Below are 20,465 nucleotides of genomic sequence, written 5' to 3' on the forward strand. Positions count from 1 at the left end.
CAGACTCTTAAATACATGATTCACACGTTCAAGTATGTGAAAACGTCGATGAGACACATTTCCTGTTTGTGTGTTCTACATCTTTTTATGATTCTTCACGTCAGGTCATTGTTCGTTTTGTGTGTGTTTCCTCCGAGCTATCTACACTATGATTTACAAAAATTGTCAGGTGATCAACAATGGTTTTTTAATTTGACCAATTCTACCTTGTTCCTCTGGCAGTCATATGAAAGCAAAACCTAAATAAATACAAATTCCCTTCAGAATCTTTAGAAGATTCTGTAAAATTACATATTTCTCTAATTCCCAACTGTTGTACATTGTGCATCTTGATGCATAATAAAGTAGCTTTACTTGTCGTATTCTTATAGAGAGTTTTCCAATCCATGTTTCATACAATTTAAGATTTTACGGTCGATATTAAACTTAAATACTCTCGGTTTATTTGCTTTATACAGGGTTCTTATGGTCATGGAAAACCTGGAAAAGTCATGGGATTTTTAAATGGTTATTTCCAGGCCTGGAAAAGTCATTAACAGAAATTATAACAATTTTGTTGGTAACATCATGGAAATTTGTTCTCTTGATATATTCATTTACTCGGTATATACTGTACGCTTTGGAATTCTCATTCTTAGTTTAAATACAAAATGATCTTTCTTTTTCATGTATACACTGAGATTTCACAAAATGTTTGGTCATGGAATTTTGGTTTAAAGTCCTGAAAAACCATTGGTCAAAATGTGTATGAACCCTGTTTATATTTCTCAACATTTTGTTCCTCTAATCAGACCTGTCCCAGCACGTGGTCTCAGACTGCAAGCAGGCCATGGACCTTTTGGAGGAAGGCATCGCCAACCGTATCACCGCAGCAACTCACAACCACGACGCTAGCAGCCGATCCCACGCCATCTTCACCATCCAGTACACGCAGGTCATCATCCTCTCTCAGCCCTCCACTCAGCTTGTGTGCAGCTACACTCATCTGTCAATCAGTCCATCTGCTAATGATCCTCTTTCTTACTTTTGCCAGTTATTACGCCAAAACAGTTAATATTGTCAGTATCTATATTCAAGTGCAATGTTTATCATTTTCTTGCCTATTCCTGTCTGGTTACTCTTGTCTTTTTTCCCCAAAAGGCAAACCTCGAAAATAACCTTCCTTCAGAAACTGTCAGCAAGATTAACCTGGTGGACTTGGCTGGGAGGTGAGACTATTATTTCCTTCTGTTGTGTGCGTGTGTGTGTGTGTGTGTGTGTGTATGTTTGTATCTCTGTGTGTGTTTAGTCTCAACATCTTTTGACTAAACTGCCCCCTAGTGGACTTGGACTACTGCCCCAAGTCGAATTTTTTTTAAAATTGGATAATCTGTGTTTTTAATCATTGCAAATGCCATGAACCTAATGTTGTTTTTATGTGGTTGACAGCGAGCGAGCAGACTACCACTACTGCAGGGACAGACTGACCGAGGGCTCTAACATCAACAAGTCGCTCGTCACTTTGGGCATCGTCATATCTGCTCTTGGTAAACGGAGATCTAGCATGATCACAAATTCCTGTGTTTACCTTTCACATGTTGTTGATCCTCGCGGTATTCCCTTCTTTTCTGAAACGCTCTTCGTGAATCCATCTTTTGTTCGTCTTCTTCCAACTGCCTCCGCAGCCCAGAACTCCCAGATGTCCAGCAGCTGTCAGAGCATCAACAGCATGGCCTCTGAGGTCGATGGCAGCACGGTGGGAAGCCACAGCAGCTCCCTGTCCGGAGGAGGAGGTGGAGGAGGAGGAGGAGGGAGGAGGCACTGCTTCATCCCCTACAGAGACTCAGTCCTCACCTGGCTTTTGAAAGACAGCCTGGGCGGCAACTCCAAGACCATCATGATTGCAAGTCAGTGGAACAGATGGCAGCACTGTGAAAAGACAATGGCTGGGATGTGTTTATTTCTATAAGCTTTTAACGGAAAGTAATTTAATAGCTTGCCGGGAGCTTGTATATTTAATTTAAAAATGGATGGTTATGCTTTGGAAAATAATTTGCAGTAACCACACGAGTAAAACCACTGAAATGGTCCTTTAAATCTCTCTCATAACTTTTCTTTGTGATGTGTGTGTTTGTGTTGCAGCCGTCTCGCCCTCCGCTAACAGTTACAACGAGACCCTCAGCACCCTGCGCTACGCCGCCCACGCCAAAAATATTGTCAACAAGCCTCGGGTTAACGAGGTCAGCGGCTGTTTGGAGTCCGACGCCAAACCTTCATGTTTGATCTGCATGATTTTAGCAGGTTGACGTGAGCTTGATGTGTGCGTGCAGGACGCCAGTGTTCGGCTGATCCGGGAACTGAGAGAGGAGATTGACAGGCTGAAGAGCATGCTGCTCAGCTTTGAAATGGTACGGGCACCTTTTATCAGAGGAAGAAAAATCCCTCTTAGTGTTGTAAGGCTTTGAATGAAAGAAAACCCCACATTACACATTGTTGTAGCAAAGGCTTTAATACAGTGCTTTGTGCCTGTGTGACATTTGTAATCCCCGGGATGGTAAAGATCGTGTGATTACATTGTAACGCATGTCACATTTTTCTTGTGCACAGCATATTTGACTGAGCCATTTTTTCACCCTCTTGATTGACAGCAGCGTAATCCCAGTCCATCCCTGAGCGACGAGAGGGAAGGAAATATTTCTGACATCGTGCTACAGAACGAACTAAAGGTAACACGGGCTGGTCACACACACACACACATATACACATATACACATACACACACACATACACACATACACACACACATGCACACGCTTTATTTGTAAATGTCCATGATATAGACTTAAAACGTCAGCACATACAGGTTATGTGAAACAACCAAACTTAAGCATTTCTGTATCTAAATAGCCTTTTCCCTCTAATTAGTGAATTATCCTGAGTAACAAAAAAAAGAATAAAACTAGAATGGGCACTCGGTAGAGCGCATACCTTCACATATCACAAGATTGGGCATTGAATTATGAACATTTTGGCATTAGTCGCATGCCAATTGGATATAAATGGACCGCGCTATGGTTAAAAGAAGATTTTGACCTTTGACCCGACCGATCCCAAAATCTAATCAAATGGTCCCCTGATAATAACCAATCATCCCACCAAATTCCATGCGATTCAAGAAGATTTTGACCTTTTTCATGACCTTGACCTTTGACCCGATCAATCCCGTATTTAAGACCTCCTCTCTTAATGTCCTTCCTTCATCGTCCACGTCTCCTCCTCCTCAGGTGGAGCAGCTGACGAAGGACTGGACGGAGGGTTGGAGAGACAAGAAGGAGCTGCTGAAGCAGTACAGCGTGGACATCAACCGAGACCGGGCCGGATTCCTCATCAACTCCCTCCAGCCGCACCTGGTTACTCTGGATGGAGACGTGCTCAGCACCGGGGTCGTCTTCTATCACCTCAGGGTATGATGACGACATAGAGAGTGTTGTGTTCATGAAGTGTCATGCTTTGTTGTGTTTTGGTATCATTTAATTGTCCATCTTCTATTCTGTTGCTTCTCTTTTTTAAAGTAAATATTGGAATACACAATTGTTGAGTTTTTGAAATTCCCATTACAAGTGTAGCGCTCAATATTGATATTGATAGTGTTATCCGTGTCTGTTGTTAAGTATGAGCTTTCACGCTGTCTCGTTATTTGTACATTTCTTTTCATCCCCAGCGACACATCACTCATTTGAACAATATCACACAAACTAATATTCTTTGCCTTCGCTCTACTTTTCTCCAACTCTCAAGCTACTGATTTGTCAGCTGTCCTGACTAAACCATTCTCTCTTTTTTCTTCTACTAGATTCTTCCCCCTCCCTCTCCTCCTCCTCAACCACCTCCTCACACTATTTCTCTTTGTTCTGCTAGAAAAGCGCTTGAGAAAAGGTGCGTTTCTACTGTCTTTTCTTTTCTCTGTACCCTCCAACTGTCCTGTCGATCTCCCATCTCTGCGTCTTCCACAATGCGTAGAGCTCCGTTGGATCAGAGGCTCTTAGTTCTGAGGCTAGGACTCAGGGGAGCTTAAGCTGTCCTGATTCTGACAATGACAAGCATACCCTCAAGCCTGACAATTACACTTTCCTCTGCACGTGAAGAGCCGAGGCCACCTGGGAGCGCATGTGGTCTTGACACCATATGAGGAAGCCTTTAATCCCATTAGATAAGACTTCAAAGTAAAGAAATTATATTGATTCTGTCCGATAAGTGAGGATGAGAAGTGGAAGGACGATAGTTCTCTTAAGATCATTGAGTACCATTATTGTTATTATATCCATGATACAACCAGCTGATGTCCAGAATGCACACAAGTTGTTTTGATGTTTTTGTTTATGTAGATTTTAAATACAGCCGTCATGTTTACACAATGCCTTTTATTTTAACAGGAAGGAATTACCCACATAGGACCTCAGGAACAATTTGAAAAACCACAAATAGGTATTAATTATTCTCCCATGTTTCATCATCCAGCTGCAAATATTTCTTTTTTTTAAAACTATAGGATCTTTTCTTGACTGTTTTTAAATTATAGGAATGGAAATTCTCAAGGCCTCTTACAACCATGCATTATCCCAGAGTAGACATGCAAAGTCTAGTAGTACAAAAAATGGCAGAAATATATCTGAGAGTGCATGATAAAATATGACACTGTATATCATAAAATGGACTGTTTACTTTTCATTAAATGCTGCGCTGAATATATTGAGTGGTACAGCACAGCTCTCTAACTCAGTGTGTGTGTGTGATTGTGTTCTATTCCTAGTTCTGCAGGGCAGTGCCAGCTGTGAGATCGAAAACCACAGCGGCGTGGTGACGCTCCGACCGCTGCCGGGTAGCGTCTGTCTGCTGAACGACCGAGAAGTCACTGAGCCCTGCAGACTGGCTCAAGGTCAGCGCCTGTCCTCAACCAACTGCTGGTTCACACCGTCTGGTTCACACCGTCTGGTTCACACCGTCTTGTTCACACCGTCGTGTTCCCACGGCTTTCTGTAGTCAAAGTTGGAGCGTATTTTAAAGATCTAGATATGAGGGTTTCTGATATGCACGCATGCAACTTGAATATAACTTTTCTTTGACTGTTCACACATATCTGTTAAAAAAAATAAAATATGCTGAGGCAACTGTCACTTTCATGCCTTTAGAAGCTTAGTTTGAATACAACAATAGAAAGAGAAAGTTATGATATAGTAGAATAAATGCCAGGGGGGGGGGGAAAGCATGACGTCATGGGGTTATATACACATATATATATATATATAAAATGTATATAAATATTATACATTATATTTTATTTATGTATATATATATATTATTATTCATTAACCTATATATATATAGGTTAATGTATAAATATATAATTATATATATACATAGGTTCATGTATAATTAAGTAACCACAATTAACAGAATATATTTTAATAATTGACAATTATATAAATATATATGCACACACACTTGAAGGTGAAAAGATAGATTCTTCCCAAGGTTAAACATAGAGACACACACACTCATATCCACCCGCCCCGCTCCGACACTGCACAACATACACCCAGAACGAGGACAGCTTGTGATGTATGAGATGTCTCTCGGCCTCCAGGGATGGTGATCACCTTGGGAGGAGTGCACAAGTTCCGCTTCAATCACCCGGCCGAGGCAGCCGTCCTCCGGGAACGCAGACGGGTGGGTGAAGATGCAAATGAAGCTGTTGGTTATGATGGCAGTGGTGATGATATTGATGATGAGCAGATACATGAGATGCTGTAATTGACATACTGTGAAGCTAGTGATGCACAATATTTCAGATCATTTGTTCTGAGCAGAGCTGTGATTGTTTATTTGTTCTAGTTCTGGTAAATATTAAAAAGTTGTTTCTTCTCTAAAATATCCGCAGGCCAGTGAAGTTGGCATGACCTGCACCTACATCGACCTTTGCCCCTCCACCCCTAACCACAGGTAAACACTGCCACCAGAAATAAATTCACAGAAGACAATATTCACCCAGGGTGATTAGGCCAAAAACATCTGTCACGATATCAGTGATTAATACCTATAACTATATATATCATAATATTGCAGGTGTTCTGTTCAGTCTATATGAAATCGACCCCTTGTTCTGTATACTATGCTCTGTGTACTTTCGTATGAATTGAATACTTAACAAATTAAAAGTATTTTCTGATTGAATTAAGAACTTTAGTATGAAATAATCAACATTTTCTGATGAATTTGATATCCCTATATAGATGTATCATCCTGCCCTATATTCATCCCTCTGTGTATACTGTGTGTTCTGCACAGAGAGCTTTTTCTGCCAACATGCAGCATACATAATTTATAATGAGGTACATGTCTTGTCATATTCATGTTGCAGAAATAGGGCAATGCATCTTACTGTTCAGTTATCGAGATGACACGTGTTGCTAGTAGCCCGTCCCCCCTCCCTCCTGAACAATCCCAGTTAGCTGTTTACAGGACAGGCTCAGCCGTTGCTTGGTTACAGCTGAGACGCTGAACTGAAAACCCACAACAGCATTTACTTCAAACCTCCCACCACATAACTGCTAAATTCTAGAAATTAAATTGTGCCGAGGTGATGTAAAATGCTTTGTATTTTACTTACTGTTTTTCTCTTTGCTCTTTTCCTATCACAGTTGCCCTTTTTTCCCTTTAACACTGCATCTGACGTGTCTGTTTTTATAGCGTCGAAGATGTGACGCTCCAAAGCCAGCCGGGTGCATGTCTCTCCCCCGGTGAGCAGCCGACTGCGAGGCAGCGCTTGGAGGAGCAGCAGCGCTACGTGGAGAGTTTGCGACACGAGATTCAGGCTGAACAAAGGAAGGCTGAGAGAGAGCTGGAGAGGGAGCAGGCCCACCTCCTACAGCAGCACAGAGACAGTATGTCGTCTTTACACTTCCACAAAAAAACTTTATCTCTCATGCAGAACTCTCAACTTTAGAAATCCAAGCCAAAGTTTTATTTAACATTGGATAAGCTCTTCAGAATGAGTTGAAATATGGATACATGTTGTGCATTTGTAATATATCCACACCTAATGATTCCCTCCTTTAAATCCTAACCCAACAGTCCAGCAGTGGATTACGCAGGAGAAACGACACCTAACGACCGCAGAGCTGAGAATCACCCACGAGTCTGGTGTTCAGACGGACCGTCTCCCCTCAACCCTCCCAGAGCCGGCAGCAAGTCGTACGTCCGAGGATCGCGAAGGTCGGACGGTGGACCGGCCGTCCCAGGTGGTACGGGCCAGGAAGAAGGCGGTGCAAGAGGAGCTCCTGAAGCATCACGCCCTCCGCCGATCCGAGAGCCGCGTCCGTCGCAGACAGTTGCACTACCAGCTGGAGAGAATCGCCCGCAAGCGACTTCTGTTGGAAGCCAAGAGAGAATTGCAGCAGCTGGAAAGGGCCCTGCCTCCAGGACCGGACAGCCCAGAGTCTCCTGATATGGGCTCCCCCCCAAAGCTCAGATCGTTTGTTTCTCGCAGACACTCGTTCTCAGCAGATCTTCTGTCCCGGCTCGACCCACAGAACACCCCTATCTTCAGGTGAGCACATAGACACACATCTGTAGAGCCCAGGGGCTCGTACTATATTAATACCAACATGTTTCAGCTGTTTTATTTCTTTATCTGGCTGTTTTGTGGTTGGTTGCACCTCCTATACACAACCGTGCAAAAGTTTGGGGTCACCCAGACAATTTGGTGTTGAAAACTCACAATTTTAGTTATTAAATGAATATACAATATAGTCAAGACATTGACATGGTTATAAATAATGATTCTTATTTTAAATATTAATGTTGTTCTTCAAACTTGTCGCTCAAAGGAAGGCCAGCTTTATAGCTTCTCTCACCAGCATAACTGTTTTCAGCTGCGCTAACATAAAAAGGGTTTTCACAGGTTTTATACCCCTCCGTTAGTCTTCTAAGGCGATAACATAATGTACCATTAGAACACTGGAGATGGGCCTCTATACACCTCTGTAGAGACTTCATTAAACACTAGAGAATAGTCATTTACCACATTAACTATGTAGACAGTGTGTTTATGATTAATTTAATGTTATCTTCATTGAAAATGTTTTTCTTTGAGAAATAAGGACATTTCTAAGTGATCCCAAACTTTTGAACGGTAGTATATGCACTGTAGATCTCTTCTTCTTGAATGTAAATCCTAAAGTATTTTTCCTTCTCTCTCTCCGATAGACACTTCCTCAAAAGAAACGCATCCACAGAACTGACGTCAGATTCCTTCACAACCTCTGACTCCATTGGCAGCAGGAAGTGGGTTTCCGATGAGTGTATTCCTCGGGAGAGAACCCAGAGTTGTTCCGCTTCGCTCTTCTCGGGACAAAGTCAAGCCAGCTGGAGAAGAGGGAACTCCTCTGAAAACCTCAGGCCGACGGCCAAAGAGGAACCCCAAGCTCAGCCCTTCCGGGAACGACCGGAGAGAAAACCTCTGCTGCCAAACCGAGAGCTGTCTTTTAAGAACAGATCTGATCACAACTCTTTGGTCTCTCTGAAGTCACCACTTGGAACGACTTTGCAGCAAGTCTGCAAAGAAAATACACAAGGAACCACAACTTGCAAAACCAGTTCTCAGATTGTCCCTTGCATGAATGAGATAAATCAATCCCACGCAGGTAACAATGGACTGGACACCATTAGGAAGAGTTTCTCTTCTTCTGTTGGGCCGAGGCTAAAAACGGCTCTGTCCAAAGTGTTCAGGAAACCACCATCCAGTGAGAATGGTGGACGAAACCCCAAACCTCTGGGGAGGATAGCGAGCAAATTTCACTGGAGACAAAGAAGAGACCGGAGCCTTAAAGACACCCAGATGAACCAAAGCAAATGTGCCGTTAAAGCGGCCGTCTCGTGCGAGGAGCTCGACCAAAGGACTGCGTTTGAGGACCATAAACAGAAGCGCTGGCATAGCACCGAGGCTCTGATGAGCAACACCAGCAGATGGGTCGAGACGCAGCAGGGAATGACGGGATGGGAGGAAGAGCAAGAGGACGGAGATGGAGTAAGGTCGGACTGTGAGAGCCTTTTCTCTGTCGACTCTCTGTCCTCTTCTTATGTGACGGCCCTCGCCAAGCAGCTGAGACTCGAGGAAGCGACTCAGAGCGAAGCGGAGAGCGAAGACAGTCAAATATCTAGAGACTCCTTGGCTGTGGAGAGCGGCGGGAAATACTCAACAGCGGAGAAACGTAGCCAGACGGTGGTGCCGGCTTACTCATTGGTGACGGGGTGCTCCCGTTCATTCATGCGGCACAATACAGCAGCAGAGGTGAGTTTAGACTGGAAACCTCAAGTAAACCCAGCTGACACGTACTGGAGCCAGCAAGGTTCCCCAAAATCAAGACACAGCGGTGCCACAACGACGCCTCCTTCCAGAGGCGGAGACAAATTGATAGAGGACTTTAGGGAAACCACTTGGACCTTCAGCCCACGCTCCCTGAGCAGCTGCAGTGTGAGGGAGCCGGACAACACGCCGGCACTCACCGACGCCTGGTCCTCCACTGACGCGGCCGACGGTCCCGGGATTCACGGGGATTCTCTGCCTTTCCAAAGAATAACAATGTTCAAAGGTGTCGCGAGCAGCAGCGGTCCAAGTCCAATCAGTACGAACCTCTCAGACGCTAAGAGTGGACGTAGCTCTTCATCCACCAGCACCGAGGGTGTACATGTAACCGTGCAGGAACGCGGTTTAACATCGGGAACATTAGAGTCTCAGATTCTCACAACGCCAGAGGACGCCCTGAAGCCAGCAGGGTGGTGTGTGGAGCAAGCAGAAAACACAGGGAACGCAGGTATGTTTACTCCCGACCGCAGCATCAAAGGTCCAGCACTGTTACTGAACGTAGAACCTCAAACCACTTGTGTGTCTCCCACTGAGATCCACTGCACTGAACAACAAGCCTCGCCACTAACACTGCTTCAGGATGGACCTGACATGGAGGTCGTTGACACGACAATGTCCTCTGACACGAACACATGTATGTCAGGTTATCAATCAGTAATGCATCCTTCTTATCATAGCCAAGTTCAAGTTTTAAAACAAATGTCTTCCCCTGTAAGCGTCCTCAAACCGTCCACTGTAGAGGAAGATCTCTGCATTCTAGATGGCGCAACAGAAACATTGACAAACATGATCCAACATGAGCTTGGGAACGCCAAACATGTATCTTCTACACGGGACGACATGTCGGACGAGGCTGAAACCAAAGGAGCTCTGAGTCAGCAGGACATTGCACTACAGCAGGAGCTTGTTAAATCGGCTTTTAAAAATACCAGGAAGAGGAACAAAGACCAGCAGGAGGCTTTCATGGGCAGCTTGAAAATTCCAAAAAGGAGCAACGGCAGAGAGTTGGAAACGTTCTGCTCGGCACCAGTTGACAAGGAAGATTCTTGTGCTGGTGACAGTGACTCAAAAGGAGAACAGTCTCCTGTGGTAGCTGACGATTCTGTTTTCGCTGATGGCCGCATCAGACAAGTCACAGTAGCTTCAGAGGCGTCGCCAGTTCCTGATCCCATGAGAAGGCAGCCTGGACAGATCTTTGAGGACTCTGAATGTGGTGACAATGGTCCTCAGAGCAGAGTACTTGGAAAGGGAGATGTAGCAATAAAGGAAGCAGCTGCAGAAACACAAGAGGGTGAATCACAGCTTGATAAACCCGGAAAACATCAAGAAAGCATAAAACACGTATGCAAGTCGGATGCTATTTGTAGCGCTATTGACCTGAGAATCTCAGAAGTGGTCAAAGAGCGAGTGCACTTGTCTTTGATTGACAGCAAGGATGACGGGAAGGGCGGGAGTCGAAGCACGTTTGCCTCGTCATCCCCTGCGTGTCATTCCAGCTGTCAGAGTGATGAAAAGGGATGGCAAGAACAAAAGACGATGGTTAAAATGAGCGATGGGGTGAAAAAAGGAGAAATCCTTGAAGGACACCGTGCACTTGAAAGGATGAAGCCTGAAGACACAGTGGACCACAGTGAACACCTGTCATCGGATGTGTCGGCCGGATTAAGAACGAGCCGTGAGAGCAACGTGCTTCAATCTTCTGAAGTAACACGGGAGACGGACCGTGTGCAGAACTTCTCTGATGTGACATCAAACAAGTCGGTCTATCGTCGTGCTTTCCAAACGTCCTCTGCCAAAAACAACAACGCCCAAACAAAGATGACACTCGACAGCCAGAGAGAGGCGGAACAGTCCACTGGCAACGCCACTTGGCAACCAGTTAGTCTGTCCCCGATTACTTGTTCCTCCATCCATCCTACAGGAACGACTGTGGAGAACGATGCTTCGAATGAAGTGGACGCCGGGAGCTCTGAACTCCACCAAGTACCCAGAGAAACACCTCCCACCACGGGCGATGCAAAGAAAAACCGTGGCTGTAGGCATGAAAAGGACGTTGGTATGGAAGCCACATCTAACGCTGAAGATAAAGACTGTTCGCACAAGCATCATTTCCAAAATAGTCCTCGCACAAAATTATTATCCGATGGAGAAACTCTTCACAGCAGCCAAAACGAGTCCACCGATGATGGCGCCTCTACGGACGGGTTGTTGGTTCCTCCTGGCCGTGATGGGAAAAGTGAAACAGAAAACACAAGCGGAGGCAAACCGTGTGTCACGGCACAGAGTGCGTTCAGATGTTCACAGAATCGTACAAATACCTCGGTGCAGACTTGTGTGGTAAATATGAATTACCGCAACAAATGCGAACGTGTATCAAATTCGACGTGCGAATCGGTTAAAGAAACACAAAATGACAAAGAGACTCCAGAGATCTGTGCAGAGTCCAAACATGAAGCGAGTATTTCAGGTTCTATTCCGCCGCAACACGCTTTGGCACCGGGGAATGCCATCAAGCATACGAGACGCTCCGGATCTGTGACGTCAAAAGAGGATCAGCCTCACGCACCTGGAGACGAGCTGAATCGATCTGCTCTTCTCTCTAAAAAGGCCAAGTCGAAGAGGTTGAGGAAGACTAAGATGCAGACTCATCCCGCGTCTTCCACCGAGTCCTCGCCCAGGTCATCGGACGAGGACGAGGAGGACGAGCAAACCACCAGAATGCATCAAAGCCGGCTCGCATCGAAATGGGTGAAGCTCTGCGCTCTGAGCAACGGTAGACCAGAAGTCCGACAGGTCCAAAGTGAAGATGCAGATGTGTGTACCGCAGTGTCGGTGAGCAAATCTAAAACGATGAGTAGAAGTGAAGTTAAAGCCCCAAAAAGACACACTTTACAAGTCATGTCCCATGGGACAACTGTAGAAAACATCATCTCGTACGCAAAGGAGAGTGAATCGCAGCGGGACTCCCCGATGCATTTTGCCTCCAGCGACATCAACCCGTTCGTCCACCAGCGGCACGGCGAGGACTCAAACCAACCGTCCTATAAGAACCCTGCATTCGGGAGCGCCGCCGACCTCTCCTGTAAATCTCCACTTTTGAATGCCGCCGAGAAGCGAATCACAAGATGCTGCAGCGTCGACAACGGTTTGAACGGGCAGAACTCGCCCTTCTGTTCCCACCTGAGCACGTACGCCGCCGACAAGGGGCTCTCCGGCACGCCGAGCAGCACGGACGATTACGAGGAACGAGGGAACGAAAGCGCTCGGCTCTCGAGTCGACCGGCCGACCCGACGGCGACCGCCGGTTCTTTAAGCTACGAGCCCCAGGAGAGCAAAGTACCAGCCCGAAGGAGGAGGACTTGCGAGGATGGCACTCAAACTGAGCACGGCCTTCAGACGGTGAATACCGGCGGCGGCGCTCCACAGAGGAGAGAGCGCCACAAGAGGAGTAACACGGAAGTGCCGGCGACCCAGAAGACCAGAGTGGGAATAAAAGAATCTCCGACGTGGGCCAGTATGGAGAGCATGTCGGCTCACCTCTCCAAGCTGATCGACAGCACCTCGGACCTGCTCGGCGACGTCCAGGAGATGAGAACGGGCGAAGTCTCCAAGTCCAGTCCGAACCGGAGCGTCCGCAAGTCCAACGTCGGCGTCTCTCGCAGCGAGTCCGGTGACGGCGCCCAGAGGGACCGCTCGACGCAAACGGCCGTCGATGTCGGGATCCAGACGGAGAGGTCTTCTTCGACGCCGGCCGCGGAGGAAGTCGCCGCTCATCAAAAGCCCGGCGAGGGGTCCAAATCTCACAAGGTCAATGTGATCGTCAAGGTGATCGGTTCTGAGGTTGTCGGCGTGTCCCGAGACGGGACCGCGGACCGCGTGGAGAAGATCCAGAGCGGTCCCGATCGGAGCTTTAACACCTGCGCCTCTCAATCTGAGAACAGAGCAGCTCCCGCGAAGACGCCGGGCGAATGTCAAAGACGTGTGAGATCCGCTTCGTCTCGAGGCTCGAAGCAAAGCACGCCGGAGCCGCTGGGTCTCAAAAGTGTCCCGACATCTGAAGTCTCTCGCAGGTTGTCGCAAAACGGCCATCGAGAAAAGCCCGGTCCCCTTTTTACGCTTTCCTTGAAGAAACAAGCGACGTACACGGACCGCGCGTCGTCTCCCATTCGCACCGTGGGAACACGTTTACGCGCGAAGCCGAGAGGAAACTATCATTCTGAGAGCGACGACCTCGGCGTGTCGTCCAGCAAACGATCCGTTTCAGAGGATGAGCAAAGACGAGACGGTGACGTTTCCTCTCGCGCATCAGAATCTGTGTCGCTTGAGAAGGTGAGCGACACGAGTCGCTCGAGCCCTCGAGGCCCCGTGAGCGTTGCTGCATCAATGGATAGATACACAGTCGGGAGGAATGTCACCGACGACGACTCCACGCGGCAGTGGAGGACTTCTCCTTCCTCAAATGGTTTCACGATACGGAACCACATTTCTCCCATATTAAGACCAGCTGACGTGCACAAACAGGCTGAAGCCCCATCGGGCTACTCCAGGCCTGCGGTCGATCCCGTAGATGTTTTTGTTGACTCGTACCACCCGCCCCCGGGCAGCAACGGGACGGTTCAACTCCAAGAGGACGACGTGGCGTCGCTGGCGCTCAGCGAGTGCAACACGGACGTCCTCACGAACATCGATCCCGTCGCCAGCGTCTCCCCGTCTCGACGCCACCAAAGGGGCCCGGAGGACCTGCCCGTGCACAACAAGTTCACCGGCTGGTCGGGCGTCAACCCCCAGCAGTCGAAACAGTGCGACAAGACGGGGGCACTTCCTCCTAAAGACGACGATGACGGGAGCAGAAACTGGGACGAGATGGAGAGCTCCGGCTGGAATGTGGAGTCTGACCGACGGGCCAGAGAGATCGAGCGGCTGCGACAGGAGAGGGAGCGGGTGATGGCGACGGTGAGCCTCCACGTGAACCCCACACCTCTCACCGTGGAGCTGACGGAGGCCAAGCTCCACTACGGCCTCGGGGAGACGGACACGCTGTTAAAGATGCTGTCGCCGAGGACCAGAGGCGAGCTGGAGGCGCCGGCCTCTCCGTCTACGAAACAACGGCTGTATGACGAGTGAGGAAACTAATCTTCATTTGGATATGAATTGTCTTGCCGATTATGGCTTGGTTTGGTTTTATTAATGTCAATACAGACGAGAAAGATAAACAATCAAACCTTCATGCCTCAGTGTTTGAACTGTATTTAAAAAAAAAAAATTCTACTATAGATCAATAGATGTTCGATGAAGGTAAACAAGTGAACAGGTATTCAGGTCCAATGCTCAGCCCTAAAATATGTCAATGCAATTTGATCTTGAATGATTGGTATTATTTTTTTTGAAAGCCTCTTTCTAAAGAAAAAAAAGAATCTCATCTTTGTGTATTTATTTTTTTAATTTTTAAAATCCCTCCTCTCAGACACCGCAGGAGTATCGAGGGTTTGAGGCAGCAGAGGGAGGAACGTCTCCAGACTCACCACAGAGCTCGAAGTCTGAGTCCCAGCAGACATCCGCGCTCCTCTTCACAAGAGGTTTCCTCCCCCAAGGCGTCTGCCGCCATGCCCGGTAGGCGTAAAGAGTCCCTCCAACCGCTCCGCCAAGAGGTCATCAGTGCCACCAGGTGAGACTCCATACCCGTGTTCGCCCTACATTTTAAATATTAATGTTTTCAGGCTCCGTGTTGGAAAAACGTGACTTGAGTTTTCACTGAGTTATCTAAACGTCAGAATACCGGACCCCCAACGAGGAGACGGCCGCTGTCCATCTGACATCGAGCAGATGCTGCGGGACTACGGCCGAGCCCGGGAGGAGGCCCGGACGGAGATCGCTAAGGCGAGAGAGCGACTGCGAGAGAGGACGGAGCAGGAGAAGAAGAGGCTCCAGCAGCAGCAGGGCCTGTCTCAGGAAGTCACGGTCAGTTCTACCATCACCAGATCAAAACTGTCGATTATTTTTCAATAAATCAATTAATTATTTGTTCGATTACAAATTCGCAGCAAAAGATAACGTTGTGAAATTGTTAGTTTTTTCTGACGAATATTTTTTTTAAATAGCTAATTCTTTAATTTGACTTAAGTTAGCAATCACAGAAAATATATTACAAGATCTTAGAAGTGTGCTGTGTTTTTATCCACGCTGTATATTTCACGGGTCTCTCCCTCTTCCCTGTGTGGTCAGGATGACCTGAGACATCGGACCAGAACCAGTAACAGCACCTTATGCACCGGGTCCAGCCTGAGTCTTTCCTCCGGACCAACATCGGGGTACAACAGTGGAAACACGCTGCAGCACGGCAACAGACCACTTCTGACTGGACAGGTAGACAGATTTGGAATAGCTGAAATGAAAACCCAGCCACATGTATTTATATCCTCGTCGTGTGACTGTCGTTTCCGTTTCCCTTCAGATCCCCGGGCTCCTGGACGAAGGGCTGAAGGTCAGGACGCGTCCGCCTGCATGTGGTCCTCAAAGTGTGAAGTCACAGAGAGCCTGGCTGTCTGCCCACGGTGAGGACATGAAACCCGAACCAACGGGGGCAACACAGTCCTCAAACGTGTGCTCAATTTTAGAATAAGAATAACTTCAAATACAAAGAACAATTGACGTCAAACAAGTTGACAGGAGGCTTTTCTTTTATCTGTCCACATTCTCACATCTACACATTCAAGTACAACATAACTGAAGTTCATCTTCATTTGCAGTTTTCATATAAAAATATGTTTCCCTGTCATTGGTCTTTACATTCTCTGTGTTGATGTTCCATGTTAATACCTATGTGTTTTCAAAGATGTCCGCCTTGAGCCGCCCGTCACCTCGTTTGAGCCCCTGATGACGTCCTCGCCGTCACCCTCAACTTGTGCACGTCAACGCGCCGCCTCCTTCGGCTCCTCCTCCTCCATCTCCACGACCTATCAGGACATCACATCGAGTCTCCTTGGCCGCGCTCTGGCTGAGGTAACACAGACCCGAGTCTAGAGCTCAGATACAGAAAACCAGATTCAAATCTTTTTTGGTTCTTTAACCCTTGTGTTGCCTTCGGGTCAATTTGACCCGATTCAATGTTTAACCCTCCTGTTACCTTTATATTTACTAACATATTTTACCCTTGAGGTCAATATGACCCCAGCTATTAAAATCTCCAGAAAATTATTAGAATTAATATTGTTTTCCAAGTTTAAGTGTGAGGTACTTTATGTTTGTTTGTTGACTCCCGAAAGAACACCGACATTAAACATTGAATCGGGTCAAATTGACCCGAAGGCGACAGGAGGGTTAAATATTGAATCGGGTCAAAATGACCCGAAGGCAACACAAGGGTTAACCCTCCTGTTACCTGAGGGTCAATTTGACCCCATTCAATGTTTAACCCTCCTGTTACCTTTATATTTACTGACATATTTTACCCGTGGGGTCAATTTGACCCCAGCAATTAAAACCTCCAGAAAATTATTAGAATTAATATTGTTTTCCAAGTTTAAGTGTGAGGTACTTTATGTTTGTTTGTTGACTACCTAAATAGCCCTTTAAATATATAAAAAAGTTGATATTTCTTATATGTTTGACCAGGCACGTGCACAGACATTTTGGGGGGCAGGTGCTCAAACCAAAAAAAAGGGCGCCCAATGCCAAAAAAAAATTGCCAGCCACGTATTGCCCTCCTCGCTGGTCTGATACGGATCCGTATTGCCCTCTTACATCATTTTCAAAATGAGCGATATTGATAGACATCAACAGCCAAGAGCAGTGGTCCTCAAACTAAGGCCCGCGGGCCGGATACGGCTCGCCTCCACATTTGGCCCGGCCCTCTGAACAATACCAGAGGCCTTATGATTTTGTTTTTCAGTCTGGCCACGCAAATCCTAGACTAGCCCGTTGAATAGAACGGAATAAGAATTTTCTCTCTCTCTCTCTCTCTCTCTCTCTATTCTCTATTCTCTAAACATAACTAACGTCAGTAAACAGCTGGACGAGGCTTTGAAATCACGGATTTCTGAGTTTTTGTTTGTTTATTTTGTTTAGGAAACGTCGGACCAGTTGTGACGTCATGTTTTCAGCAGCGCTAATGTTGTGGTTGATTTATCACAAAACAACGTCAGGGAACAAACACCGTCATGACCTGTGTGTCTGATGCTGCGGGTCAGAGGAGAAGGAGGTGCACCCGTTTGGTGGCGCGAGGAGCACTGCGGAGGAGGAGGAGGAGGAGGGAGGGGCGCGGCGGGGGGGAGGAGGGGGGGGCTCGTGAGCTCGCGAGCGCCGTGGAGCATGTCGGGGCGAAATTCTCAAATAAATGCCCCGTCGGATATTAAAACACATTTTGGGGGACTTGATGACAGAGAGAGTAACTTTTATTCTTAAATCCTGATGAATAAAAAATGTGGCTCCAGCAAAAAGGGCACTTTTCTCATCCAGGGCAAAAGGGCTGGTGCTTGAGCACCACTAGGGCTCTATCTGTGCACGTGCCTGTGTTTGACACAGTGAAAAACAGCCTGGTGTCAAATTGACCGCAAAGAACACCGACATTAAACATTGAATGGGGTCAAATTGACCCGAAGGTAACAGGAGGGTTAAAAAAAACACCCGGCCTTTAATTGCCATTGTTAGTGTTTTTTTCTACTCCTTCAAACAGTTGTATCTGGTTGAATTGCAAATGTCTTTTCCCACAGGTGCGACTGGCTTCTTCTGGGGATTTGAGCAACCTGCTAATGAGCAAGACCACAGCGGGCTGGAGGTGAGCTCAGTCCTTCTCTTTAATAAACTCATCCATAAATCATCTCCCCTCAAGCCGAGGACTCTCTCACCGTCTGAGATCAATGAGCTGCAACGTGACGAGTTAACTTTAAAAAACACATCATCACAAAATATCGTTAATTTGCTGACGTTTCGAGTCTTCTCTCTGTAGGTACCAGGGAGAAGAGCGAGGCGTGCAGGCATACTACAAGGCCTCCTCCAGCCCGTCTGTCCACGGTTTCCTTGGAGCCGCGGAGCTGGACAGACCTGTGGACGCTCTGTGGTCCACCATCTGCCAGCTGTCCAGGAGCCACGCCTACAACCCGTCCGTCCGCTCCGTCTGGACACGACCACTAGATGACAGCACTCAGCTGTGTGAGTCTACGTCAGGCCACGTCCTCCTCAGACACCGTCTTTACACCACCTGTGGTCAAGAGCTATACTTCAGGGTTACCATTTGATGACACTTATTTTTTTCTCCACCAAATATAGTTACTACTTTTATAACTTAAGATTTTACATGGTAACATAATGACTAAAATACCCAACTGTATTTAAAATAGTTGAATTTGGCTCCATCGCAACCAACTACAGAAGTAATAATTCATTCTATGATATATATTACAGTTTTCTACATTCAACGCTTTTAATTTCTTTACTTTATGTACATTTAGCTGTACGTAACATTTTGGGATGCAGTACCTTTAATTGCGACGGAGTATATTTCTTAAGTTAAAGGATCTGACTACTTTCTCCACCTTGTTGCTGGAATGTTACAAGGTTTATGCTAATAATGTTGACTTTATTAATAGAGAAACGTATTTACATTTTTGTCATTTCTGCAACATTTTATTTATACCTTCGCGAGGCATTCATGGATACTGCAAATGTATTTGCTTCAAATGATGAGTCTGCATCCAGTAGCTATGTACAGTACATTCATCACTGAGCGCTCATTGTGTTCGTGCATGACCAACTCCACTCTCACACCTGCAGTACGAGGCATTTAATACCTTTGCAACATCATCGGGCCTCCCGTGTTCAAAACGTCAATATTAAACGTTGCCTTTTTTGTGAAAGTAGAATAATAATTAGCTATACAACCTCAATAACATTGAGTTCCACTATTTCTTGAAAAAGTTCCATTTATTTACAGGTTTTCCTGATCTGACACGTTGCCTTTTTGTATTTCTGTGTCTAGTTCACGTCCTAACGGATCCCTCCGCCTGCCACCTCAGCCAGCCGCGGGACTTCTGCTGCATCAGCACCGAGTCCAAGCAGGTACGAGCACAGCTGCAGGAATCAACCAGGCGGACCCGATGATTACCGCTTGTCTCGCCCCCTTGTATCGGGTCCACTGAGCATCGCTTTCAGAGCGCTTGTTCACAGAGATCACACTTCAGCTGGAAGGAGAACAATTACATTCACTGTCAGATTAGTGTTGCCGTCTTTTATGAGGTTTAGTTTGTCATCCACAAAAAGAACAACTCTATTTCGACACGACTCGTAGCAACGGAAAGCGTCAACAACCCCCGAGGCAGCGGGTGTGGGAGAAACCGGCTCGCTGTCGCCGTCTGATCAAAAGGCTGCGCTGCCTGTTTTTTTTATTGACGGCTCTTTTTCTTTTGCCCTCCGCCTCAGGCCGGCTTGTGCGTGCTGGCGATGCAGTCGGTGTTCGAGGAGTCGCTGCCTCGTCCCGGCGTGGACGCCGTCCGCGGGGAGATGATGCCCAGTTGCTGGATCCTGCAGCCCATTAGACGCGGTGGACGGGAAGCCACCAGGGTCGTCTACCTGCTACAGGTGAGAAGAATGGTCTCAGGGTTCGTACGGTCATGGAAAACCTGGAAAAGTCATGGCATTTTAAAATGGTTATTTCCAGGCCTGGAAAAGTTCTAGAAAAAAGAAATAAAATCCCAAAAGTTTTGGAAAAGTCATGGAAATACGTTATATTCATATGTGCATTTACGCTGAGTTTTAAAGAATTAATTATTTTTAAAAGAAAGACGCTCTAAATATAAGCCGGCATTCGCTCTTTCATACTCGCGCATGTTTTCCGCGCTGCAAGTGAACGCACCTTAACTAAAAAGACATAAATGTTTATTCTTTTAATCCAAACTCTTGTCTCTTATTCATTTGAGTCATTTACGGTTATATACTGTATGCTTTGGAATTCTCTTTCTTAGTTTAAATACGACATTTTCTCACTTTTTCATGTATGCATAGAGATTTAAAAAAAATGCTTGGTCATGGAAATTTGGTTTAAAGTCCTGGACCCCCATTGGTCACCATG

At 46.5% G+C, this 20,465-nt stretch overlaps 1 protein-coding gene across 1 annotated transcript in view; it reads left to right on the top strand.

Annotated features, from left to right (window-relative positions):
* Positions 1-20,465, top strand: part of stard9 (StAR-related lipid transfer (START) domain containing 9) — a 41,951-nt gene that overhangs the window by 19,393 nt on the left and 2,093 nt on the right. The window contains exons 8-31 of the mRNA XM_056427103.1: positions 792-934; positions 1,141-1,208; positions 1,429-1,526; positions 1,665-1,886; positions 2,122-2,219; positions 2,310-2,387; positions 2,628-2,705; positions 3,264-3,443; positions 4,413-4,464; positions 4,790-4,915; positions 5,624-5,706; positions 5,918-5,979; positions 6,727-6,920; positions 7,111-7,585; positions 8,245-14,523; positions 14,868-15,068; positions 15,175-15,361; positions 15,626-15,766; positions 15,855-15,954; positions 16,236-16,402; positions 18,112-18,176; positions 18,348-18,550; positions 19,377-19,456; positions 19,817-19,975. Of these exons, the coding sequence (XP_056283078.1) occupies positions 792-934; positions 1,141-1,208; positions 1,429-1,526; positions 1,665-1,886; positions 2,122-2,219; positions 2,310-2,387; positions 2,628-2,705; positions 3,264-3,443; positions 4,413-4,464; positions 4,790-4,915; positions 5,624-5,706; positions 5,918-5,979; positions 6,727-6,920; positions 7,111-7,585; positions 8,245-14,523; positions 14,868-15,068; positions 15,175-15,361; positions 15,626-15,766; positions 15,855-15,954; positions 16,236-16,402; positions 18,112-18,176; positions 18,348-18,550; positions 19,377-19,456; positions 19,817-19,975 (9,539 nt within the window). The remainder of the gene's footprint in view (positions 1-791; positions 935-1,140; positions 1,209-1,428; positions 1,527-1,664; positions 1,887-2,121; positions 2,220-2,309; positions 2,388-2,627; positions 2,706-3,263; positions 3,444-4,412; positions 4,465-4,789; positions 4,916-5,623; positions 5,707-5,917; positions 5,980-6,726; positions 6,921-7,110; positions 7,586-8,244; positions 14,524-14,867; positions 15,069-15,174; positions 15,362-15,625; positions 15,767-15,854; positions 15,955-16,235; positions 16,403-18,111; positions 18,177-18,347; positions 18,551-19,376; positions 19,457-19,816; positions 19,976-20,465) is intronic.

The sequence above is a fragment of the Pseudoliparis swirei genome, chromosome 11, assembly GCF_029220125.1.
Source record: "Pseudoliparis swirei isolate HS2019 ecotype Mariana Trench chromosome 11, NWPU_hadal_v1, whole genome shotgun sequence".
NCBI lineage: Eukaryota > Metazoa > Chordata > Actinopteri > Perciformes > Liparidae > Pseudoliparis > Pseudoliparis swirei.